This window comes from Malaclemys terrapin, chromosome 3 (assembly GCF_027887155.1).
Source record: "Malaclemys terrapin pileata isolate rMalTer1 chromosome 3, rMalTer1.hap1, whole genome shotgun sequence".
Classification (NCBI taxonomy): domain Eukaryota; kingdom Metazoa; phylum Chordata; order Testudines; family Emydidae; genus Malaclemys; species Malaclemys terrapin.
In genome coordinates this window covers 46,134,261-46,160,842 of record NC_071507.1, presented here as the reverse complement: position 1 = coordinate 46,160,842, position 26,582 = coordinate 46,134,261, and the positions used below count along the sequence as shown (strand labels likewise).

General features: G+C 48.0%; 1 protein-coding gene across 2 annotated transcripts in view; it reads left to right on the top strand.

Annotated features, from left to right (window-relative positions):
- VASH2 (vasohibin 2) overlaps positions 1-26,582 on the top strand; it is a 65,100-nt gene that overhangs the window by 6,817 nt on the left and 31,701 nt on the right. For both annotated transcript variants that reach the window (XM_054022372.1, XM_054022371.1), the window contains 3 exons: positions 8,645-8,733; positions 16,233-16,289; positions 26,373-26,447. In XM_054022372.1, coding sequence (XP_053878347.1) covers positions 8,681-8,733; positions 16,233-16,289; positions 26,373-26,447 — 185 coding nt within the window. In that variant the 5' untranslated portion in view covers positions 8,645-8,680. The remainder of the gene's footprint in view (positions 1-8,644; positions 8,734-16,232; positions 16,290-26,372; positions 26,448-26,582) is intronic.

Genomic DNA, 26,582 nt, shown 5'->3' with positions numbered 1-26,582 from the left:
CCAGTCCCAAAGGGTTTGCTGCATCATATGACTTACACTTGGAATGTCTGTGGTGATTGATGAAGCAACTGGTGAACGAGCAGAAACATCCAAGTACACCAGCATGCTGAATGCCACCTGATATAGCTGAACGCTGGGGAGCACTGGTGGTGATTTCCTTCTTTGCACTATATTTCAGTATCTTCAGAGTTGAATCCCCATTCCATGTTATGTACGTGGGAGCCCCGCAATAGTGTAGAGATAACACTTGATACCTGTCAAACTAGACAGCTGATAGTTTCATGTGTTCTGTTCCTGAAAGGTCAGGCTACTAATTCCTGATCAGTGGGAGAAGAATTACCATCTCCTAGTGCTTCATTCTCCTTCCACTATGGTGCAACAGGAGACCTCCTGGCACTGGGTGGCTGGCGCCTTTAAGGGGAAATGGGCCCAGTCCCACCTGTGACTAGTTAGCTGCCTCCCAGCTGATCCCAGGGGACAAGTGATTGCCTGAAGAGCATCTGGTCCTTATAGAGGCCCACAAATGCTCAGTTGGGCTGGTGAACTACAAAGAATAGAAAATGGAGCCCCAGTTCTTGGATGGGGCCTAGGTAAATGGGCTGGGGAAGGAGAGAATTGTAGGGCATAGAAAGGCTCCTATAGGAGTCCCTAGGTCAGGGCACTGGCTGAGAGAGGTGAGAGAAAAGTCTTTGGGAGCTGTAGCCCATGTGGGGCAGAAGAACTTATTTATTTTGATATTTTGCCTAAGTGTCTGGTTAACCAATAACTTGTGCCTGGAGGCCAGGGCCTAAAGTAGTCACTGGTGTAGCACTGATCTTGCTCAAGCTGGTAAGAGAGTCCACTACCTTGCACCTTCCTTCTAAAAAGTGAATCTTAGTCTCTTTTATATTTGCAGTAACTAAAAGCTGAACCTGATTTCTATTCACATAGCTACTTGCGTGAATTTGATGAGTTCAATTTGGATTCTGAATCATTTTAATTCCCAGTGATGGGCAATGAGTTGTCCTCCCTTTCCAGAAAGTTGCATTTGACTGAACTAATCCATCTTAGCATTAGACTCACTACCTCTTAGTGTAGAGCAGTAAGCAGCTTCTGAGTTTGTCTGTTGGGCTGCTGTTAGTGGGACAGATGTAAATTACAGAAACACAAGGCTGATTTTTCTCCCTTTCCCTCCCAACACCGGATTCTCTGGAAATGAAGACGTCTCCCTAAAACACTGATTGAGCTGTCGGTTTGGAAATGCCAGCATCTTCAGGATTATCCCCGTTCCCACCCTGCCCCCATCTTCAGTTTATTATCAGTGCCTAGTAAATTGTACTGGTCCTTTAGCTAGTACTTTTGCTATAGTGCCAGCTAGCCTTGCCTCTCAAAGTACCTTGCAAACGCTAATGAATGAAGCCTCCCAACAGTCTTGCTGATGGCTCCACTCTGCTGAGTAATAATGGGAGTACTTACAGAGGGAGGGCACAGAATCAGGCCCTAGGGTCAGTAAGTATTACGCAGCAGAGACTGAGTTGCAGAGGCATTAAGTGACTTGCACAAGGTCATGTAGGAAGCCTGTGGCAGGGCTAGCAATAGACTCCATATTGCTTGAAACCTGGTCCTGTGAAAAGTTCTAGCCTCAAGACAATCCCTCCTCTCTGTGTGGGCTTTAATACAGACTTTGGACCTGACTTTGATCTCACCCATATCTTATACTGGGGTAGCCCCATTGACTTCAATGGAATTATTCTTGAATAACATTGGTATGAGATCAGAATCTGCCCCTTTGTCGTATATCTCTGTTAATCTGTCATTCACTTTATAATTCATGAATGGCTGGGTTCATGTTTCCTTCCATTCTGTGCTCCTTCAGCTGTTCAGTTATCCCATTACAAACTCCTGCAGATGTCTTGCATCTGTTGGGACATGTGGCTATGACTGGAGTGCTCTGTTTTTGAGGGCATAGTATTGACACAGAGCCACGCTTCGCTTTTAAATGGGAGGTTAAAACTTTGCTGCATTAGCATTTCATGCATTGTTTGTATGGAATGAGCAGGTAGAATTGTGGGAGGACTGTCTTAGCACCTTTGTCTGGAGTAGTTGCCAACTTTAGGTATAAACTGAATGGAAAAATGCAGGTTGGAGGTTTGGAATTTACCCCTAGTTGCTTAGCCTAGCTGTAAATGTGCTAAAACAGCGGTCCTCAAACTTTAGCAACCTGAGGCCCCCCATTTTGATTTAGAAAATTTTGTGGACCCCCAAGCATCCTGCTCAGCCCCAAGCCCTGCCCCTATGCCATCCCTTTCCCCAAGGCCCCAACCCATCCCTGCCCTCCCTCTTCCCCGCCTCTTTCTGCCCCCTCCCCTGAGCGCACCCCATCCCCGCTCCTCTCCTTCCCTCCCTCCCAGCACCTCCTGCATGCCGGGAACCAAGGGTACTTCAGGGGGTCTGCAGGCCCCCACTGATCAACTCCTCCTCCTCCCTCCCTCAACTCTTCCTGCACACTGCGGAACAGCTGTTCCCCGGCATGCAGGCGGCACTGGGAGGGAGGGGGAGGAGTTGATCAGCAGGGCCAGAGGACCCCCTGGAGTACCCTCGCAGACCCCAGTTTGAGGAAATGCTGTGCTAAAAGATGTTAGTTTAAAATGATCTTATCCAGCTAGTGCTACTCAAGGTATTAAAAAAATAATAAAGCAAATTGAGATTTTTAGCTTTTGGAGTTCTTTGTTTATAAGACAGCCCTCAAATATAAATTTCAGAAGTTCACTTGGATTCCATGGGCCAAATTCATCCCTAGCATAAGTGTGGTGATCAGTAGAGTTATTCCAAAGAATAATTTGGCCCTATGTATTTTACTCAAAGTCTCTGTCTCTGAGTAAGTACATAGATGACGTGAACTACACTATAGAGAACTGTATTATTATTATTTGGAGGGAGGTTTCCACAGGCTATTTCTACTTGTGATACACTCCTCTATAGGTGATGTTCTGCAGGGAGTAGTGAGTAGCTATCCACTGACAGTCAGTGCCACTGAAGACAAACTGTATGTGTTCCCTTGGTATTCAAATGAGAGCAGCAAATGGTGCTTCAGAAAGTAGGGTCCATGTCACTTCACTTCCTGCATGTGGTAAGGAGAAGAGAGACTCCTCAGTGGGGACAGCACAGGAGAAGAAGACTAATGGGTTTCTGAAACTGAAATTTCCTGAGGAGACATAGGACCTTTGGTCTGACAGCTCTGTCAAGATTAGGGTTACCATATTTTAAGTGTCCAAAAAGAGGACACTCAATGGGCCCTGGCCCCGCCCCAACTCCGCTCCTTCCCTGCCCTCCTGCCCCAGCCCCGCCCCTTCCTGGCCCCGCTCCAACTCCGCCCCCTCCACTTGCCCCTCCTCCTCCCCTGCTTCCTGCGAACATTTGATTCGTGGGAAGCCTGAAGCAGCAGGAGGGGGCTCCAAGCTGGGGTGGGGGGTTGAGGCACAGGAGAGGGTATGGGCTCTGGGAGCTATTTTGGTTTCAGGAAGAGGCTCAGGGTTGGGGCAGGGGGTTGGAGTGCGGGAGAGGGTGTGGGGTGTTGGCTCTGGGAGGGAGTTTGGGTGCAGGAGAGGGCTCAGGGCTGGGAAAGAGGGTTGGAGTACAGAAAGGGGTTTGGGGTGTGGGCTCCCAGCTGTGTCTACCTCAGGAGGCTCCCCGAAGTGGTGACATGTCCCTCTGGCTCCTAGACACAGAGGTGGCCAGGGGGACTCTGCGCGCTGCCCCCATCTGCAGGCGCCACCCCTGCAGCTCCCATTGGCTGCGGTACCCGGCCAATGCGAGCCACGGAGTCGGCACTTGGGACAGTGGCAGTGCTCAGTGCCTCCATGGTGGCCCCTGCACCTAGGAGCCTCAGGGACATGCCATCTGCTTCCAGGAGCTGCGTGGACCCAGGGCAAGCAGGGAGCCAGGCAGGTAGGAAGCCTGCTTTAGCCCCGCTGTGCCACTGACCGTACTTTTAATGGCTCGGTCAGCAGTGCTGACCGGAGCCACCAGGGTCCCTTTTCAGCTGGGCTTTCCAATAGAAAACTGGACGCCTGGCAACCCTACCCCTTTTCCCCGCCCCATTCTCCAACATGCCCCTTCCTTCTCTTTCTGGTGGGATAGGAGGGTGACTCATAAAGCTGCTTCTATCACTCTTCTGGTAGTGAAGAAGGTGAATTCTCAGCAGGGTTTGCCCTAACAGACTGGAGAGGCTGACCCATAGATTTCTCTTGCATTATATTGGTTTTCAGACCTATATTTGTCTCAGTGTTATCTGACCTGGGCATCCATGTTCTCTTGTTTGCTCTAGTTAACAGTCTTTCCCTAGCAGTTTTGGGGGCTGAGAAGAAAGTTGAAGAGTGGCCTGTCTGGAGTTAAGCTATTTAACTTCTACTAATCTGTTTTGCTTCCAGGCTTTATTGTAAGAGGCTTTCAGCCTGAGGTGCTTGCTTTGCCTGGTGTATCACATCCAACAAATATTATCCTTGAAGGCGTGAACAGAATTCTGTCACAGCATGAAGGGCCAAATCTGGGTCTGAGCATTGGGAGGAAGAGGTTGAGAGGGCTCAGCAAGCTGTAGCAGGTGGCTTGTGCTTTGGGAGCAGAAGTGGGGGAGGCCAGCCAGCACTGCCGTCAGCACTAGTAGCCTCAGAGATGTGTGTCTTGGTGAGGACCCGGTCTCACTGGATGGTGCCTGTAGAGCTACTTGCAAAGAAGCGCTCGCTGCCCAGTGTCCTGAAGTCATTACCCATAGGCATAGTGCCTCCATAGCCACCTTCCTCTCTCTCTCTCACTCTGGCACTGCCTGTAGGTTCCCTGTGTGTTTGAGCACACAAGGCTTGAAAGTATTCTTGCAGGGCTTGAGCTGTAAGCACTTGGAAAGTGCCGGCTGGAGCATGGAGAGCTCCACAGAAAACAAACGTCTGTTTTCCCCTTGCTGCCCAATCCTACAGGGTGCTGAGCACCGCCTGTGAAATGCTGAACATCTTCAGCTCCCACTGAAGTCAGTGAAAGTTGAAGGTGCTCAGTACCTTGCAGGATCAGGTCCTTGGTTGCTACTTTGGGGGGAAATTGTCTGCTGTGTGGTTCTGAGACACAGCAGGGTTCCCTGGCTGGCCTTCCTGGATTCCAGGTAGACCCATCCTTAATGTTTTAACATAATTGACAGTGGAATGGTTTCAAGCATAACAGTCTTGCAAATCTGACCTTTCCTGAGCCATGTAGTGTCTGTCTGTGAGAGCCTGTGTGCGCCTCACATGATTAAAAAAAGATAAAAATCATTTTAAACTGCATTCTCTGACTTCATATACATACAAAACTTCAGTATCTAGTCATTCCTAATGGGACACAGTGAGATTATTGATTATTTATAGGGTGGTAGCATCCAAGCGCCCCAATCAGGATTGGGGTCTCTATTAGGTGCTGTACAAACATAAAGGGTTGGAGTGCTTGGTGTTGGCCTGAGTTGGCTTCTCTGGAAGTCAATGGGAGTTTTCACAGTGGGAGCGGAGTACGGCTAACTGAGTACTTTTGAATAGCCCACCCAAAGTGTGGGCGTGTCTGTGTAACGTAAAAAAGAAAGGGGTGATTTTACTCTTACGTTTACAGCAGCATAAATGACTAAATGAAATTATTTGAAACAATCCATGTTATTTTTCACCATTTTTACTCTGTGTGCAGTTCCTGCAGTTTCTGGTCTGTGGGCAGCAGCAGTGTCCCAATGGTTGGGTTGCAAGAAGTAAAGGGGAATATTTTGCAGGCAGACACAAAACATTTTTGTTTAACTATTAATTTATTTAGGAGGTTCTAACAGGTTTACAAATCCTTGTCATGTAAATATCAGAGACAAAATAATAATCATAACAGTGAGCTTTTGTTTAGAGAAAGACCTTATAGATTGATATAATAATCAGATCACTCTGTTTAACATGGTGTTACTATAATACTGAATGAGTCTCTTTACACTACCCATGTTGATGCTGACAAATATTTTTTTTCCCCTAAAAGCTATTTAAAAAAAAAAAAAAAAAAAAACCTTATTAACAGACATGAACTTTCCATACAAGTATTAACTTGTGTTTGTTACCATTAAAAGACACATTTGTGTTTGGTCAATGTCTTATTGTTTGGGGTTTTTGTTTTTTTGTTTTTTGTTCAAACTCCCAAAATGGTAACCATACATTATAAATGTCTTGATCCTAGGCTGTCATATTTTCCATTGAAAGGATTTCCCATACTTTATTTTTCCATGTCACTGATATTGGAGGATAGTGTGTATATGTGTGTTTTGTTTGGTCCTTTTTCAAAGAAAAAAAAATAAATTGCGCATCTGGCTGCTAGTAGCAATTGTCTAAAACCTATAGTTTGGGCCTAACCTGTCTGAGTCTTCTAAACACCTTGGGTGAAAGGACCTATTGAAACTAGTAGGAGTTTTGCTATTATCATAGAATATCAGGGTTGGAAGGGACCTCAGGAGGTTATCTAGTCCAACCCCCTGCTTGAAGCAGGATCAATCCCCAGACAGATTTTTGCCCCCAATCTCTAAATGGCCCCCTCAAGGATTGAACTCACAACCCTGGGTTTAGCAGGCCACTGCTCAAACCACTGAGTTATCCCTCCCCACATTGGCATGAACAGTGCAAGATTTCACCCACTCTTTCTGAACATTGCTGTCCTGCTACCCAACCCATGGATGTGTGAATTGCTCAGTCTGTGTTAATATCATTATTACAAATACACATTGTCTACTTGAAATTAGGCTTATAATGATTGCAGTTGTTACTTGTTCAGTACAGCATTCAAACTAATTTAAAATGATAAATTGGAGTTCAAATGTATTAGGCAATCGGAATTGGGTACAGCTGCGGGATAGTAGTTTACTGAAGGGATTTGCAGGAAATATTCAGGAGTTTGGGAAACCATCTGAAACTATTCTACCATCACAAGGTATGGGGAGGTAATTCTTAAGGCCAATTCTGCCTTCAAATACATGGGTGCAGTTCCCAAAGGACTGCAATCCATGCATTCATCACTTGTTTCTCCCATGGAATTGTATCATGTTTCTGATGGTAGAATTGGGCCCTAAAACCTACATATTCAAAACCTGTGGTGATTTTTTGGTGCCCAGTCTGTGATACTTTAAAGGGACCCTTTTTTCCCCAGGAAGTGTTGATTGCCCACTTTTTGAAAACCAGGCCCCTTTAAGGTGTCTCAAGCAGGCACCCAAAAATGGAGTCCTCAAAATTGCTAGACACTTTTGAAAAGTTTGGCCTAGTATTTTAAATAAACAGCTCCTCCTGAACTTGGTTCCCTAATACAAGTGCTTTATGCTTAACAAATTGGTATGTCTGTAATGCAGGGATAGTGGTGTCTGGCTACTGCCTTCTGCAGTGGTTAGTGAAGTTACGTCTTTTATTTATTTATTTATTGTTTCATGTTAAGTCATTAATCACTCATACAAAAGGATGAAGAATGCTGGGTAAAACAATGAGCCCTATAATGCTGGCACAGAAGGAGCTTTAGTAAATATCCTGGGGAAGTTCTAGACTGGCAGTGATGGGCAGAGACTGAGATGTGTCTCCTCAAGGCAGTGATGCAACATTGTTTGTTTGATTTGGTGAAATTGGCTTTAAACAGGCATGGAGTTAGAACTGACCTTGAAGATGGTCCTGTCCAAAAAGGCTTGAACCGGTAAATGCCTGAGTCCTTCCTGTGAACCACTGAATGTCCCAAATTCCCACTGAAAACTAGTTGGGGTTGAGATCAATTGGCACCTCAAAGTCTTGGGTCGGGATTAGGTCATTGTAAACTAGTGAGCTCTTTGACCAGCCCTCAGACCAAAGAACACTCTCCAGCCACGGGATACCAGTCCCTTTCTTCATGGCTTCAGTTATTTCTTCAAAATAAAAACTAGTTAACACAATCTGAACATATCAATTATGCCCTTTAACCCAGCGCTTACAGGATTGCACTGCACAGGCTGTCTGCCTGGGAGTCTCTCATGAATTGGAGGACAGATTTTTAAGGTATTTAGGTGCCCAGTGGAATTTACAAAAATCAGGACTGCCTGATGAATCCTTGAGCTTTGTCGCTACCAGCAGACTTAGGGTCCAGTGCTGCACTCTGTTAACGAGCCCTGACCACCAGCAGATGGAAAAATTTGTTTTGTCAAAGTTGCTCTTTGTCTCCATTCATCGCTCTCTCTCTCTCTCTCTCTCTCTCAAGATAGATAAAACCAGAGATTAAAATTGAAGTTAATATTCTAAAGAGTCCGGAACAAATCCAGCATTGGGATTCCATTAATCTGAGTGAAATTGGTTTTTCTAGTTTTAAAACGCAAACGCTTTTGGTTTCTCTGCCAGGATCTCTCAGTCTAGGATGATATTTAAAGGCTGCCCCTTGCTCATGCCAGTGGTCCCACCAGAGAAGATGCAGGGTAACTCCAGTGAACGTATAGTTCAATTGTTGTAACCGAGATCAGAATCTGCACTATTTACATGGGGCTGATTGCTTTCATATGGGGTTTTCACTCTCAGGCCCTAAACTCTGAATTGTATCCCTTTAAGCACCAGCCTTGAGAGCTGAATTGTTCTAGCTGCTGTCCTGGAAGCAATAACCAATATCATCTTTTTATCCTTTTTGTTTTCAGCCTTCAGTGCCGCCAGTGCCAAACTACAGGCTCTCCATGTCTATCCCAGAATGGCTTCAAGCAATACAGAATTACATGAAGATGCTGCAGTATCCTTCTTGAGTTTGGCCCTAGGGTGGGTGGCAGAGTCATTACACTCTGCATTGAACCCACAGGGTAACTTATTGAAACACGAGGCTGCCGCAAAGGGAGAGGATAATTCAGGAGGGAAAAAACTCCCACTCTGCCAGCACTTGTGGAGATTTGTGACACCACCTAAATGTTGAGCTCCTCATTCTGGTCTTCAGGGCCACACAATTAGCTCTTAGTGACACTGAGCAGAATTTAACTGAAGTGCCAACTCAATAGATGAATAGGAATGTTCAGAACAACCTCCTAAGCCAATTTCAAAATGATCAGCATTCATGGCGCCTGGAGTACTATATTCCAGCCTCTCCCGATAGCTCACTTTCAGTTTGCATTGCCACTATCCACCCCTTTCCCAATCTTGCTGCAGCCTGTGATTACAGCATTTTTCCCCTCCAGGCTGAATCTGACCCTCACCTTCTCAGCCACAGCTAACGCTTTTCACTGAGGGAGGGATTCGGCTGCCCCTGGGCCAGGAGGTGGGCTGCACTTGCTCAGCTACCTGAGAGTGGACTCCAGAAGGGCATACAAGTGGCCTCCTTCTCCCCTCAACTTGAGCCACTGCTCAAGCAAAACACACAGACAGAGTCCCCTGCTGCATTTCTGCTTGGGGACTTTTGCTGCTGCTGCTCTCCCCACGGGGAAGCAAAGTGCCGGGAATGGAGATGGAGACCTGGTCCTGACCTCTCCAAACCAGCCCCCCCCGAGTGAGGCCTGCACGTCTGTGAGCACGTCTGGGGTAGAGCTTGATGCTTAGGGGAGAGCCACTTCCCCGTTTCTTGGCTTTTATGGATTTAATCAGAACCTGACATGCATTTCTTCCCCTTCTCTCCCCACCGCTGAACATTGATCGTATTTCCACGGCACGTGGGCAGGGTGATGGAATGAGCAGTCACTGGCCAGAATATTTACTCCTGGGGAATTCTGTGCCACTGCGCATGCATAGAATTTGTGTTGCGGAGTATTGGGGGACTCAGGGCCCTGCACCCCCGGCTTCCTGCGATTCACCATGACTCTCAGCCAGCCAGTAAAGCAGAAGGTTTATTTGGATGACAGGAATACAGTCCAAGACAGGTCTTGCAGGCACAGACAACAGGGCCCCCCTCAGTTAGGTCCAGCTTGGGGTCCCAGGGCATGCCAGCCCACCCCCCTTTGGGGGGTCAGAGCCATCTCTGCCTCCCAGCCATCTCTCCAGCCTCCTTCTAGCCTGCTTCCAGCCCTCTCCTTTTGCGACCCCTCCCACAGCCTTTGTTCAGTTTCCCGGGCTAAGGAGTCACCTCACCTTCAACCCCTTCCTGGGTTCTCATGTTACACACTCAGGTATGCGCCCTCGGGCGCCCTCGGGCAGATCCCATCCTGCAATGCAGACTATCCCAGCACACTCCCCTGTCAGCATTCACAGACCACCGTGAGAACAGGCCCAGTTCGTCACATCTCTCCCCCCTTCGAGACCGAACTGAGCAGGGTCACTTTAGCCAGTGACCCGGGGAAGTTCGAACCTACCCCCGTTCCCATGGATGCCCCCGCATCCCTCCCATTCCTTGGTGAGAATTACACCAGGCCCCTCCAGTTTCACGCTCCCCCTTAGGTTGGGGTTGCTTGATGGCACTCGCAGTTCGCATGTGGGAAGGTTTATGCGGCCTGCGCCCTTTTCCCACCCCCATACCTCTGGGGCTCCAACTGGGCTGTGGTCTTCTCCCAGCGCTCCAGTCTGGAGGTCTGTGCTTTGGGCTCTCTTGGTTTAGAGCCGCCCTTTTTACCTTGGCCACCCTCCGAAAAGGCTCCTCTATGCTGGGCAAGGGTCCTAAAGCTGTTTTCCCCTTGTCCCAGGCCTTCCTCCCCCTCTGACAGGGGTCACAGGATCCGCAGTACTGTCGGACAGTAACAAAGACCCCAGGCCAGTAAAAGCTCCGTAGCAGCCTCTGCTGGGTACGCCAGGTTCCCTGGTGCCCTGAGAGGGGAATGTCATGGGCCCGGCACAGCAGCTGGCGGCGATACTTCTGGGGTACCACCAGCTGCCTCCTGATCCCCCCTGACTCCATTTTCCCTGGGGGAGCCCATTCTCGGTACAGGAACCCCTTCTCCCACAGGAACCTTTTCCGGCCACCTCGTCCCATGGTCTGTACCGCATTGAGGTCGGCCAGGTCCCTTATCTTCCGCAAGGAGGGATCTCTCTGCAACTCGGCCTGGAACTCAGCAGCTGGGACGGGGATGGCCACCTGCTCTTTCTCGCCCGCTGGGTCCGAAGCTGCAGCCTCCCTGAGCCGCGTCCCTGGGCGTTCCCTCCCCACCAGGTTAGAGTCCCGCGCCTCAGGCAAGGCACCCCCCCCAAGGCCAGGGCGCAGTGCCCCTCGCCGGCTCTGACCGCGGCTCACAACTAAGGCGGTCTGGGGGCTGCTGGGCCAGTCCTCTAGGTCCCCCCCCATCAACACCTCAGTGGGCAAATGGTGGTGCACTCCCACGTCCTTGGGGCCCTCCTTGGCCCCCCATTTCAGGTGTACCCTCGCTACGGGAACCTTGAATGGGGTCCCGCCCACCCCGGTCAGGGTCAGGAAGGTGTTGGGCACCACCCGATCTGGGGCCACCACCTCGGGCCGGGCCAGTGTCACCTCTGCGCCCGTGTCCCAGTAACCATAAACTTCCTTCCCATCCACCTCCAGGGGAACAAGGCACTCGCTCCGCAGGGACAGCCCCGCGCCAACCCTGTAAACGGAGAACTTTGAATCCGGAGCATCTGGCCCCCCAGAGAAGCTGGCCTGGGGCTCTCCTCCCTCCTTAGCAGGTGGTACTCTGCCAGCCCCCCTTCCCTGGGAATGCTGCCTCTCGCCGGGCTGGGTCTCTACCCAGTCAACCCTCTGTGGGTTCGGCCTGCTCAGTCTGTCCCTGAGCCTGGGGCACTGGGCCCGTATGTGGCCCTTTTGGCCACAGTGGTAGCAGCCCATGTCCCATGGGTCCCCTTGAGTGGGTCGGATGGTCCTGATGCCGGATGTTCCCCTCTGATGGGGTTTTTCTGTATTTTCCCACGGGGAGGTCCCATGGTGACTCTCTCTCTGCGTTGTGGTGGGATTGCTCCTTTGGGACTCCTCCCTGCCACCCCCTGACCGGCTCTTTACAAACTCATCAGCCAGCTGCCCGGCGTGTCGCGGGTTCTCTGGCTTTCTGTCCACCAACCACAGCCTCAGGTCGGATGGGCACCACTCATACAGTTGCTCCAGTACCAGCAGTTTAATCAGGTCCTCCTTCGTCTGGGCCCCACCAGCCCACTTGCTGGCGTATCTTTCCATGCGGGCGGCTAGTTGCAGATATGAGATCTCAGGGGTTTTATCTTGACTCCGGAACCTTTCCCGGTACATCTCAGGAGTCAGCCCAAACTCTCGTAGCAGGGCCTTTTTGAATAGTTCGTAGTCCCCTTTCTCTGCCTCTCCCAGTTGGCGGTACAATGCCACGGATTTGGGGTCCAGTAAGGGGGTAAGGACCCGGAGTCTGTCCGCGGGATCCACCCGGTGCAGCTCGCAGGCCGTCTCAAAGGCCTCCAGGAAGTCATCCATGTCCTCCCCCTCCTTGTATGGGGCCATGATGCACTTATCAAAGCTCCGTGCAGTCCTGGGTCCCCCCTCACTCACCGCAGCCGGGGGTTCGCTGCCCTTCAATCTCGCCAGTTCCAGGTCATGCTGACGCTGTCTCTCATTCTCCTGTCTCTGTCTCTCTTTCTCCTCCCGTTCATGCTGTCTCTGTCTCTCTTTCTCCTCCCGTTCATGCTGTCTCTGTTGTTCACGATCCTCCAGCTCTCTCAGTTTTAGCTCTTTCTCCCATTCCAGCCAATTCCGCTCCCCGGATGCCGAACGTCGCCGGGAGGATCCTCTGCTGGCCGGCGAGCTTCGCCGGGGGGACCCCCTGCTGGCCGGGGGGGCCACGGCGCCTTCGGTATTTGCTGGGCTCCTCCCCACCCTTCCCCTAGGCATAGGAAGGAGGGGTCTCGGGACGCCCTCAGCAGCCGGCTGACCACTCCCAGCTGGGACAGACACTGGTGCCTGCGCTGCATTTGCCAGGCTGCTTCCCTGAGACACAGGGATCAGTTCATTCGCGCGATCTTCTGCCTCCAGCTGGGCAATGAGCTGTTCTTTGGTGAGCCTCCCAATGCGCAGCCGCCTCTGCTTGCACAGCTCCACCAGGTCGCTCTTAAGCCGCTTGGCATACATCTTCCTGCTGGCCACTCACCGGCCTGTGTGCTCACAGCTCCCCACAGTTCCCAGGGGGCCCCCTAGTCTGCCAGCCCTTCTCGAGGTCACCACCTCTCTGCCAGGGTCGAGCTGCAGACTCCTCCGCCCCTGGGACCACTCGCTGTGATCCCCTCGGGGGACCCTGTTACTGCAAAAGTCCTTCTCGCTGGTCACACACTCCCAGGGGTAATAACCGTCTCTCTCTCACTCTTCAGCGCGCCTGGTCCCCGTCAATCCCCCTTCGTTTTACTGCTCCCCAGTCACTTACTGCAGGAAGCGCCGTCCACGGGGTACAGTAGATCCCGCCGCTGCCACCAGTTGTTGCGGAGTATTGGGGGACTCAGGGCCCTGCACCCCCGGCTTCCTGCGATTCACCATGACTCTCAGCCAGCCAGTAAAGCAGAAGGTTTATTTGGATGACAGGAATACAGTCCAAGACAGGTCTTGCAGGCACAGACAACAGGGCCCCCCTCAGTTAGGTCCAGCTTGGGGTCCCAGGGCATGCCAGCCCACCCCCCTTTGGGGGGTCAGAGCCATCTCTGCCTCCCAGCCATCTCTCCAGCCTCCTTCTAGCCTGCTTCCAGCCCTCTCCTTTTGCGACCCCTCCCACAGCCTTTGTTCAGTTTCCCGGGCTAAGGAGTCACCTCACCTTCAACCCCTTCCTGGGTTCTCATGTTACACACTCAGGTATGCGCCCTCGGGCGCCCTCGGGCAGATCCCATCCTGCAATGCAGACTATCCCAGCACACTCCCCTGTCAGCATTCACAGACCACCGTGAGAACAGGCCCAGTTCGTCACAATTTGTCCCCCGCAGATTTCTTTGCTTCAACAGAAAATTGACTTTCTGACGGGGAAGCAAAGAGAAGCCACAAGAGCGGTCATGCAACCCCCAGCAGTTTGTTTCAGGTGCTCAGGGCAGCCGGCAGAGAGGTAAATTACTGTGGGGCAGGAGGCAGGACTGGAGAAGATCCGGCTGGTGGCTCCTGCCCTGTGCCGAGCTCAGCTGTTAGTCCCGGCTAGGCAGGGGAGGACGGGACTTCCTCTTCCTCAGCACGGCATCTGGGGCCGTATCAGACCCACCCCCAGATATCTGCCCCAGCTGTAGGAAGCTCTACAAACTGCTCCCACCGCGCCGCGCTTCCTGCACTTGTCACCCCTCAGCTGCAGGGGGAGGGATCCCTGTACGGGGAGCTGCTCCCCCATCTGCCCAACCCCCATTCATCCAGACCCCCTCATACCCAGACCCTCCTGACGAGCCTCACCCCCCCCGCACCCAGAACCCCCCGATGAATCCCACTCCCCCTGCACCTAGACCACCCCAACAAGCCACCCACACCCAGATCACCACCCTACCAAGCCCTAAGCAGCTGCACTTGGATCCCCACCCCAGAGCATCACTGCCCCAGCATCTGGACCCCCCCACACCTTTTTAAGCCCCCCACACCCAGATTGCCCCACAGTGCAGAGCCCTTTCAACCTACATCTGGATGCCCCCACACTAAGCCCTCCACTCTTGGATCCTGCATTGCTGAGCCAGCCTGCCTGCCCACACCTTGTGCACTTGGCATGGAGGGATAGGGCCCTTCGGTGTTTTGGGGGCAGGTCCGGTCCTTGTGCTGTGTCAGGGTTGGGTGAAGCCTCACTGCTGAGTCCGTATCCTGGTGGGGAGGGGGGAAGTTGTACAGTGATCTCCCACCTCTGTGCAGCCGGTGGCCTGTGCTCCCCAATGCCATGCTGGAGCCTCCACATTTATTTGACAAATAAAATGTGCAGTATTTTAAAATATTGTGCACAGCATTTTAAATTTTTTGGTGCAGAATGCCCTCAGGAGTAAATATTGAATTAGCTTCTTTCATCTTGCACCATTTGCTAGTTATTTCTGCCCTCTTGTAACTTTTTGGGGGGTCTTTATTGGATGGAAAAGCAGTGGAGATTGAAACAAAGGCGCATGAGGGGCATTTGGAGGGAAAACAGGTAGTTGGAAGAGTATCCAAAGATAGCAGGAAGTTTGGTAGGTGAGGCAGAGCAGCAATAAAGATCAAAGCACCAGCAGAAGTTACAGCAGCAGCTGAACCGGAGCGGGAGAGGCATGGCTAACCTGTTGTTTAGAGAGCACATAATTTGGGCTAGGTTTGGACCTGGAATTTCTTTACTCCTTGGTGCATGATTGCTACTCAGACACAGTGAGCTCTGTTAATATACATTAAAGGGAGGAACGGTGTGATGCAGACAGGAGGCTCTGTCACACTATGAAATGAATATGTGGGATTTTTAAATTTAAAAAGTAGACACCACTCTACTTGGTAGGTGCTAGAGATGGCCTAGAGAACTCAACGTTTGGATCCAGACCTAAACAGGCTTCAAAGTCTGCTGGGTTTCAAATGCAGGGTTTTGATTTCTCATTGAGGGCTATCATGCCCCTCTGTTTCACTCAGAATGCTCCGAGTAAGGGCAACCCAGCTTAGACTTCAGGCTCTGTTTTGTCTGTAGGGCCTGATTTTCATAAGTGCTGAGCATCCAAAACTCCAGCTGAAGTCAGTGGCAGCTGCGGGTGCTCAGTTGTTCTGAAAATTCACACCACTGGTGCTGAGAGTCAGAGGTACATTCAGTGAAATGGTCCTGACATTTTGTTTTTCCACTAGCGTTCTGTGTGCTATGAGCTTGTGGCTCATTCCTCTCCGCATATTGTTAACAGATGTTCTCACTGTCTTGCTGTCACAGAGAATGATTTGCATCTGTTTATATTTGGAAATTATCAGCCACATGTTGCCTATAGGGAAACCTACATGAATAGCACGATTCTTTTTGCATGAAGGGGAGGTTATGAGCATTCTTTAACAATGAATGAGGTGGACTGTTCTAGATAGATTTATAAACTTTACTTCTCTTTTCCATTGTGATTCTTTCCTTCCCCATACTAACAGGAGAGAGATCTGAGATGGAAAGAAAATTAATAATTATCTCTTGCAGCATTTAATATTTGGATCAGATTTAACAACCTCTTTCACTTGCGTCTCCTCACAGAAAATAGAGATTCAGAAAATAGAATTCAGTTTTATTTCACATATATAGGATTTAATTTCTGCCATGAGAGTCGGTGGCTTTTTAGTACCTGCTTTATGCTTTCAGCGGAAATTACGATTTGAGAGTGAGAAGAGACTTTCCATCACCTTGGTGAGCTTTATTGTTTTGTTGTCTGAGTCTTTCTTAAAGTTACTTTACTTTAAATGACAAAATCCAGATACAATCACACAGGAACTCAGTTCTTTGAAATTAGGAAAACAAGACCTCTAAGTGGGTAAGTGGCATCTGCCTGCCTGCAGATTGGTTTGGTTCTCTTACATTCCTGAGGCTCTGAGATAATCTAATTCTTTTCCTGGACAGGTATATACAGATCCTCAGCTGGTGTAAACTGACATAGCTCTGTTGAAGTCATCAGCTAAGGATCTGACCCATAGTTTCTCTCTCCTGTACTTCACTGTGACTGTAATCATAAATGCCTGGCCTGAGTACAGTTTGCAATTGAGACTGATGGCAGTTCTGGGATGAATCTGGATTCGATTGAGAAGGTCCAGTACTCATCTCTGTGACTGCTTCCAGTCTGGGTCATTATGATGGAAGTCTTCCTTGCTTCCTACCTATATCCCTCCCCTCTTCCCCCGTTTACTGTCTACTCAGACAGTATAACCCCCCATCTCCCCCATGGCTTCTTTTCCTATGTGGTGCTGCCCTGTTGACTTCACATTCCTTCCGTACGTTCGTATGTAGATGGATGTCCGTTGTGTTAGCTTTCATCTGACAGAGAGACAGGTGAATAAACAATCTGACAGGAAACCTGTTTCTCCACCTCTGCTGTGATACAGAATCTAAAAACATATTTTCCGTATACTGTATGTACACTTCACAATGGTATTAACAACCAGTGTGACCCTGGTTTTCATTTAAGACCTCACATGATAGTCTTTGTTGAACCAGAATCTAGCAGAATCAGGATATTCCTGTAACCCCCTGGCAACAAAGGGGGGGGGGGTCTAATGTCAGTCATTTCCTCTATTTACCCATTTATCTCTATCTTTTTTATAAAAGCTGGAAGCACTTTGATTTTTCTCGTCATTACCTTCCTGAAAGGGCTTTTCATAAAGTCTGCTAGGAGCTTCATTGATGGGGAATAAAATAAACTTGTATAGAGCTTCGAAGAACACAGCTAAGAACAGAGGTGACCTCACTTTGTGACACCCCTGGTGTCAACTTGCCGGGAGCAATGGGCTGCATCTGATTTGCAAATAAATTTACATCACTAATGAAAAGTGTGAACTCAGCCGGTTACCCGCACAAAATTCTCTGTTACTCACACACTCTAGGGGCACCCACCTTTACCCAGTTCCGAGGGCTCAAGGCATAACCATCTTAATTTAGGCACCCACTATTACCCTTCTGTGGGCTCAGGCATAACCTGACACTCTAGGGCACCCACCCTTACCCTGTTCCTAGGGCTCAGAGTGTAATTTTCTGCAGGTTTGCAGGACCTTTTACCGGTGAAAGAGCCTTACACAGTAATATCTTTATCCTCTGTTTATTACCAATCACCAAAACCAGAATTCACACGCTACACATACAATGCTCACTACTCCCAATAGGACAGATGAACTTATCCCTGCTGGCCAGTCAGGGTCAGGTCCATCTGGGGGACTCCAGTTTCTGCACAGTGTTATTGGCAGAATGTTGCGGTCTGGTAGCTCTGATGGGGCTGTGTCCCGGAGCTGGTTCCCAAAGAACTTCCTTTTGGACCCCAGTTTATATAGAGAAACATGAGTCCTGCTTAGCTATACCTTAACCCATTATTTTACTAACATTTTATTAACCAATCCTAACAAAATTCTCTAACCAATCATACCCCACCACCTTAATTAATTTACATCGAGCAAAATTAATTCTGTAACAGACGGAAACGCTCAAAGAACCAGACAGAGATCATACAGACAAACAGTAAGGAAGTGGGCACCATAATGACAAAACAATAAAGAAATGAGGATTTCACAACCATAACTATTGATAAGTGGTTTCTTGCCAGGCAGAAAGCTATTAAACTTAAGTTTTCTTTAACCATCTTACGCTCTGTTTCTTTTTCTGGTGACAGTGGGTGCTATTAGGACGGGGTCTCCTTAACAGCCTGATATTACATTGTTTTAATGTCATTTAGATGGAATGTGAGGATGTGACTTCCTGCTTCTCAGCTAACGGCCGCTGCTCTTTTAACTTGGCTGCGGACGAAGGCCTTAGGCTTTACAATATGGCTACAGGCCTTATCCTTACACGCCCACTGTAACATTGCTTGTCCTGGTCCCTTTTTTGACGGATGAATAGAAATTGCTTGTTTGAAGGTCACCAGCAATAATAGTCTAGATTTGATCAGCTATTAGCTATACTTTAGGGCCTGTGAGGTGCATTTGATCCTCTGGCCTTTTTTGGGTACCCTAACTTAGGGCTTGTCTACACTGGCAATTAACAGCGCTGCAACTTTCTCACTCAGGGGTGTGAAAAAACACCCCCCCCCCCAGTGCAGCACGTTTCAGCGCTGTAAAGCACCAGTGTAAACAGTGCCCCAGTGCTGGGAGCTACGCCCCTCGTTGAGGTGGGTTTTTTGAGGCATGTTAAAACACTGCCGCAGCAATACTTTAGCATTGCCAGTGTAGACTAGCCCTTACTATATATGGGGGGGGGGAGGATAATTCTGACAATTGTCACGCAATTACAATAAGAACTATTGAAGCAGCTAATGGATCAGATCTTGAGCTACCATAATCACTCTAGTGTTCTTTAATCTCAGTTAACCACTCAGGCCTGGAGGCATGGGAAGACTGATCAGCTTCATTCAGCTTGTTTGCAGGTTGTATGAAAATATAATGATTTCTCATGACCGGCTCAGTCCTGTGAGATGCTGAGTGTCTCCAGCTGAGCACCCACATTTTACTTAAATGGATGCCCAGCACCTCTGAAATTCAGGCTGCTCATTTGAGTGCTTGTATATGGATTTAAGGGCTTAACTTTAGATACCCAATTTTGAAAACATTGGCCACAGCCACTCCGTGCCTCAGTTTCCCCATCTATGAAACAGGAATAATACTGTCAATTGTTTTCAGGTACTCTAATGAACTGCACTGTATGGGCCAGCTCCACTAGTGGGGTAAATTGGTATAGCTCCATTAAAGTCAGTGGAGCTACACAGATTTACACCAGCTGAGGATCTGGCCCTTTAAATACACACATTTTTCCATGGCTATTGCAGTGATTAAATAGGGGCTCTGTTGGGAAACCATTTCTTGCTCTGCAATTACTTAGCTATTGGCTGTAAAATTCCAGCTGGATTTATTTGTTTGATTGTTTTAAACTGTTGGGGGGAAAGGGGACAGGGAGAAGAAATCATTGGTCATCTCTGTGTCTTCCAGCTGTCCTGTGCAGCTGTTCATGAAACCTGAAGCCAGGGTGCATAGGCCCCAATTATGCAAACCATGTAAGGAGTGCATAAATCCATTCCTATTCAATAAAAGCTGAAGTAGGTGCTTGACTTCCAGCACATGCTTTCAGTGACTGACTCTTTAAGCCTGTGCTTAATTGCTTTGCTGAATTGGGCCCTTGCTCCAGCTGAAGACACTCAGCACTTCTGTGAAGTGCCCAGAACTGTGCAGGGTCAAGCCTCAAGTTTGTCTTTTAAATCAAAGGCCACTAGCTAAATAGAAGTTTTCCATTTTGTTGCAAACTCTGCCTGCTGTGATTGATGGATTATTTTCAGGGATGCTTCTAGAGGCTTTACTGCTCAGTGCTTCTGTAGTGATTCCTGTTGGTTTACACATTGAGTGCCACAAGTTTATTTTGTTCCTGAAATGACAAAGCAGTATTGGGAAAAGCTTTCTGGGTGAGCTACTTTCATTAGCTATTGATAGCTGTGCTCTTTTTAACTTTCTACATTTCTTTGGGATTTTCTCTAAAATTTTAATTATAATCATTTATTGCCTCTCCTCCCCCCATTGTACAGCTGAGTTTGAGTTTTTGGTCTAGGTCTCAGTTCAGAAGTTTCATGCCAGGATGAATTAAGTTTATTATTTACAAGATTTATTTTGGACTAGAGATCCCCACCTGAGATCAGAACTGAATGGTATACCCATATAGTAAGTCTCAATCCCTGCCCTGAAGAGCATATGATGCAGAGGTAACATCACTATAGTTAAGGTTGTGTTACAGAGCTGAGTTTTAAGAGGTGCTTTAAATCTTTGTTTCGTGAAAGTTTCATTGAAATGGCAAAAACCAACCCATGGAATCAAAGCTTTAAGCACAATCTGAATTTTTCATGGCAGTTTGATGAAAAATGAACTGATAGTAACAAACCTGTAAAAGTCACCCATCTATGCAAATTTTTCACTGGCTTGTCTTCCGTGTCTTGGTACCCCTTTTTCAAGAAATCTAAAGCACTCTGGGCCCTCTTCTTTGGCCACGTTGTTGCTCCCCATATGCTGGTTCCTAGAATGTGAGTTATGCATAGGGAATGTTTGCCTATAAAACACTGATAACTTTTTAACAGTAACAACAAAGTTTTTGCCAGGCAAAATCGTTCAGATTGCAGTTCAGTAGCATTCATCCCATAGCAGATCTGCAGTCACTTACTTCTGAGGAAAGCTAAAAAATTGAGTGACGCGCTCTGTCTCCCTCACCCAATACCCCTGGAACGTAGGAGAAAGCTCCCTGAGCTAGGAAACAAGAGCCCAGGAGTTCAAATCTCCCCTGTTCTAAATGCTGTATAAATTGCCATGCAGTTCCCTATCCTTATGATTAACTGATACCATGAACCCCCAACCTACAAGATGGTTAGGGAAGAGCTGCTGAACACCCCTTCCCCCCCCCCCCCAGCTTTAAATACGTTAGCAGAAACATTTATGCAAGGTCACTCACTGCAGGCACAGAATTCAGGTCAAACTCCAGTCCGAGGCTCTGTACCATACTGGCTTTCAGGGTGATTATACCAGTTTATTTGCTTATCTTCAGTAATGTTGGGGCAGAATAACTTCTGTTACCAGCTTTGCCGGTTACTTTGCGGTACGCTCCTTCATTAGGGTTACTCTTCGGCGGGGTTTCTGTACTTCTATCAATGTACTGCTTGTGTCACTTGTTCTCATATGGAGTTCTACTTCTCCCGTCTGCAAGTTCCCTCCTAATAGAGCTACCCTGCAGGACCTAGGTTCCCCAGGGCTGGGTTCTTCAAGCCCCAGAATCAGATGAACACACACATTAACCCAGTCCTCTCAGATGCACTCTATTAATCAGCACTCCCAAGCTGACCCCTTATACGTCCCTGGACTCAGTAGGCTGGGTTGAGCAGCACTTCCAAGCTGCCACCCTCATATACCCCAGGTTCAGCATGTCTCTATCCCCACTTTCACGTTACAATTGTTCTGGTAGTAACCCACTTGATGACCAAACCTCACAGGATTTTTGGGTGCTGCAGAGATCTTTAGCTTAGGTACGAGGAGCGTTGCTGTAGAGCGAATGGGAAAGCCAAAAAACACCCACGAGGTGGGGAGAGAGAGAAGCAATCAGCTTAACCATGAAAGTTATTTATTGCCAGGTAATAACCATACAAGGGGAGCCAAACAAACAAAACAGTTATAATATTGAATCTAACTTAAATTTTATTATAAAAATCAGGTTTAGAAAACTATAACTGCTCACACAAGTCAGGGTCAGAAGGCTATACCTGGAGAGAGAGAGCTGGGTTCTCACCACTCCGTGAATTTTGAATCTATCAGGGTTCCCAGGTGGTGGTGGTGATGGTGGTAGCTGAGGGTCCAGAGTGCTGGAGACAGGCAGAGCCCCCAGCACGATCAGTCAGGAGAAGATGAAGTCCCAATGGAACTGATGCAGATTTTGGATCCAGGCATCAGAGCACTTACTTGAGCATGGGTAGGAGTTTTTGTAGGGAAAGAACAATGGTTCAAGGGAGAACACTAGATTTGTTTGTGGGTAAACTGATGGCTCAAGGGAGTATACCAAAGTTGTTTTGTTCAGGCTAGGCAATAGGAACTGATTATTCCTGACCATGGGCAGTGTTCCTTGGAGGGTGCTCACAATGCAATTAGGCAGCTTCAGTATTTTGGATACCAATAAAGGATTTATTACTAGAATTGGTCTGACAACTACTGAGCTGGGTGTATGCAGGTGTAGGTTCATTAACATCTGGAGCAGAGATCCCCCATCATGCAGTGCTTCCCTGCTTTTCTGGTCCCAGAGTTCCATGCGGTTCTTGCCTTAGGATCTTTGTTCTCCATTCTGTATACTAATGGGGATGCCTCCCTGTCCCATCTTCGATGCAGATGAGGCTACGGGAGTTTACTTAATCCTGTCACCCTTGTCTGGAGGGGTTTAGGTGTGTCTCCTACAGCCTTTCCATTGCTTTTTATAAGTCTTTCTTCTGATTGGTTTTGGTTCAAGCAGAGGCTGGTGTGGGGGGAAGGTCTTTCGTGAGTCAGACAAGCTGGGTACTGTGCCCTGGTTCCCCAAGAACACAGCTGATAGATAACACTTCCCAAATGCATGGAATGTGTGCTGGCCAGATGTGCTGGTCTGTTGATGTGATTGATATAAAAACAGGTGAGGTCACTGTTAAGGTATAAGGGTGCAAGTCTGGAGCTGGGGTAGGTATCGCTTTGGGATAACTGTTGGAGATGGAAGTGAAGTTATGGAGTGTGTTACTGAAGCAGTGTTGTGGGCAACTTGAAGGTGGCAAGAAATGTACAAGTCTTTTCCCTAAACTTCTTATTTACATGGTTTTTAAGGTTTTGGGTGGGCAGGGTGTGTCCTGCTGTAACAGTAACGGTCACTAAACTTGGTTTTAATTTGGCAATTATCTAAATAGACAGAACAGATGAAGGGTGGGGGAAAGGCATTGTTATTCCCATTTTACAGATGGAAAATGGAGGCACAGGCAGATGAAGTGATTTGTCCAACATTACAATGGGAATTTGGAGCAGAGCCAGAAATTGAACTTTGATCTTTTAAGGCCCACTTTAGTTGGGCCAGGCCTTGCATAACTGTGCTATGCAGTCACAGGAAGGACAAGCGAGGGTCTCACAGGCGGCAAGAGGAGATGCTTTTGACACTGACTTTTGGATACAGTAGAGGATCAGGAGTGGTAAATCCAATAGGATGACTTCCAATAACCAAAACAAATGTAGCTTAATGGTATGATCCAAATACTGCTAAAGGCAACAGAAGACTGTCCTTGACCTCTGTGGGCACTAGACTGGATCCTATCTTAATATCACCATGTTCCAGATTAATTTCTAATTATGAGATTATTCCCCTCCTCCCCCCCCCCCCAATAAATTACAAATACAAATTCAGATCAAATAATTCTTTTGCACATATATGTGAATGACAGCTGTGGAGACTGAAGTTCTAGAGGCCTGGCCCAGGCAGCCCCAGGGCAAGCTTCACCAGTGTACCAGCTTGTCTCAACCTTGACCTGGGGGGGCCATCTCTAGTGGAAAGTGGGCAGTTGCCTGTCCCGTCAGTCCTTGGCCTCTGACACTGTAAGCAATGATGTGCATTATGATGGTTTCCCATGATGTGTCTACTGTGAATTAAACTGTGTAGCCAACTCATTCCCTGTATGTCCATGAACAGCCATCAGATGATCACTGGTAACTTTTTTTTGGTCATTGGGGCCCTAGCTTAGTTCCATACTGGTAGGGTGACCAGATGTCCTGCTATTTGGGACTTCTTTTTTTATATGGGCTCCTATTACCACACACACACCCTGTCCCGATTTTTCACACTTGCTGTCTGGTCAGCCTACACTGGTGATCTAATGGTGAAAGGCTCTGAATCCCATTACAATCCCTATTGTTAGGGACTACTACTGTTCTAGAACACTAATACAAAAAATAGGAGGGACGATCCTGCTTCCATTGAATGGGAATTCTGCCACTGACTTTGATGAAAGGCAGACCGATATAATACGTGGTGGGTTGTGCACCAATAGACAGAGTGTGTCTGTCTTTGTTAAGCCATCAGAATGAAATTCAACATATGAGGCAATCTGTCTTAATGTATCTTGGAGAGCTGTGATTCAAGATAAATGAGTTCATGCATTGTAAACAGAACATACATTAAATGTAACTTTGTAACAGTGATAAACAATATGAATGTTGCTATGACAGAGAAGTCACTACTAATTTGCCAACTTGTTTATGTCAATTGGTTTGCGAAGGCTCCCTGGCAATGGAGACATTAATATTATACCCACACTGACTGCTTCTGGAACTGGTGACAATTATGAACATATAACGGCAGCCAACAAGGGACCTGATCCTGCAGCCAGTGGAGAGGCTGCAACAATTGGCTCGGCATATGCAGTGTCTAATCTTGTTTGACTTCTCTGCCATTGGTATCTGTTTTTGTACTGAACGTGTGTTCAGTGCTATATAGAGCAGAGGGGAAGACTGTCTCTGTCCAAAGAAGAACATTTGGTGTGGCGTGTGCCTGAAACGTCCAGATTTCAAAGCTATCTTGTTTCTCCCTCTAGAAGTCTGTAAAGCTCTGACTTAATAGTGCTTTATGATGTGTTTGGAGTCTGGGGCTTGCTGTGCTTGAGGCGAGTTACACGTGTGGCAACTTCCTATCTGAGAGAGACGCTCTCTCTGTGTCTTCAGAGTCCTAGGTACTTCCTTTCCCGACTATAATGTGATTGTGCAGCTTGTTAGTCTGACTTAGCACCGGGAGAACGACTAGAATTCTGTTCTGCACCATCCGCCGAATCGCTACTGAATTCCAGTGACAGGGTTTCTGTTACTGACGGTGAGGCGGTAGGAGCCAGACAAGACCCAGCTTGACTTTCATATTCTAGGTTGTCCCTGCAGGTTGAGTTTGCTGCAGTCTAGGTTGAGTTTGCAAATGAAAAGATTTTTTTTCTGATTAAACAAACTAGGAATAATTGAAAGACAATAAACAGGGAATCATGATGCCATCTTTACTGAGCTACTGCTCGGAAAACAGGCACACTTTAAGATGGGTTAGACCATAATAAGTTAGGAGATGGCAAAAATAGGACACTGAGGTTTTGACAGGTGCACCTTTAACAGCCTTTCTAGTTCCAATGCCAATAATGTTTAAGATAAAGTTTCTGTGGTGCTAGGATCTCTTCCAGGTGGGATGGGGCGGGAATGGCTAAGGTTAAAGAAGAATTTCAACTCTGTCCCAACACTTGAGTTTTTCAGCTACTAATGAATGATTCTTTTTTATCTCTGGGTCTCTTCTGGTCCTCTTCCATGCTTTGTTTCTCCCTCCATCCTTCCAGGGTGCCCAGAAAAGCAGTAACCTATTGACCAGCAGCACAATAGCCCTTTCTCAGCTGTACTGAGACTGGATTGTTTGTGCCAAGTGATGGTGGTATCTCTTTAAGAGGATTACAGACCTGCACCATCCACTCCAATTGCCACAGGCACAAGGGGGCGTTTTGAGCACATAACCTCTTTTCTACACAAAGAGCCAGAGCCATTTTAACACTATAGGAGGGTACGTTAGAAGCTGCTGCTGTTTGGAATGAGGGTTTCATGTACCTGCTGCAGGAGTTTGCAGAATTAGTACCCCACAGCATGGCAGCGCCTTGAAGTGCGGCCTCTGTCAGCTGCTGCCAGCACCCTCAGGGGAGTGTTTCCATGCCGTCCTGGGAGGAGAAGCAGAGGAGGGGAGAAAATATTGTATCTTTCCAGCCCATGTAAAACTTTTATGGCAGGGTTTTCAAAGCCACCAAGGGGATTTGGATGCCCAATTCTCATGGAAATTGGGTGTCCGACTCTTGGGCAGCTTTATAATATATGGAGATATACCTATCTCATAGAACTGGAAGGGACCCTGAAAAGTCATGGAGTCCAGCCCCCTGCCTTCACTAGCAGGACCAAGTACTGATTTTTGCCCCCCCCCCCCCCCCCCCCCCCCGCTCTCTAAGTGGCCCCCTCAAGGATATACCCTGGGTATAGCAGGCCAATGCTCAAACCACTGAGCTATTTCTCCTGCTTCCTGCCACTAAGTAAGGAAAATAGCAAAAGCCATTACTTAAAGGTGACCCTTCTGAGACATCTGGGTTCTCCAATATATCTGCTGCCACTCAGTCCTGGCTACCTGTATATTAAGGCCTGTTTTTTATCCCCCTCCACTGTAAACTAGGAGTGATTCTATAGGAATCAGTGCAGTTACATCCACGTGAATGTGGTTTGAGAGGAGAATTGGGCCCAATAAGACCAGAGGGATTTGGCCCCTAATCAGGTAAGAGGAACCTTTAATTTTTGTTAACTATTTTCACTAAAAGGACTGAAAGTTTTTTCTATCCTAGGTTAATGGAGACGGCAAGAGAAATGACCAGGGAATCCTTACCTATCAAATGCCTTGAAGCAGTTATCCTGGGGATGTATCCTTTTCTCCATGTGCAGTTTGTTTCAACGGGGGTAACCACTTAAAAATAACACTAGTTAATGTATCTGCACTTTAGGGTTGCAGTATGACAGCCCCTGTGGAAGGTGAGTTAGAGGGGCTCCATGTGACT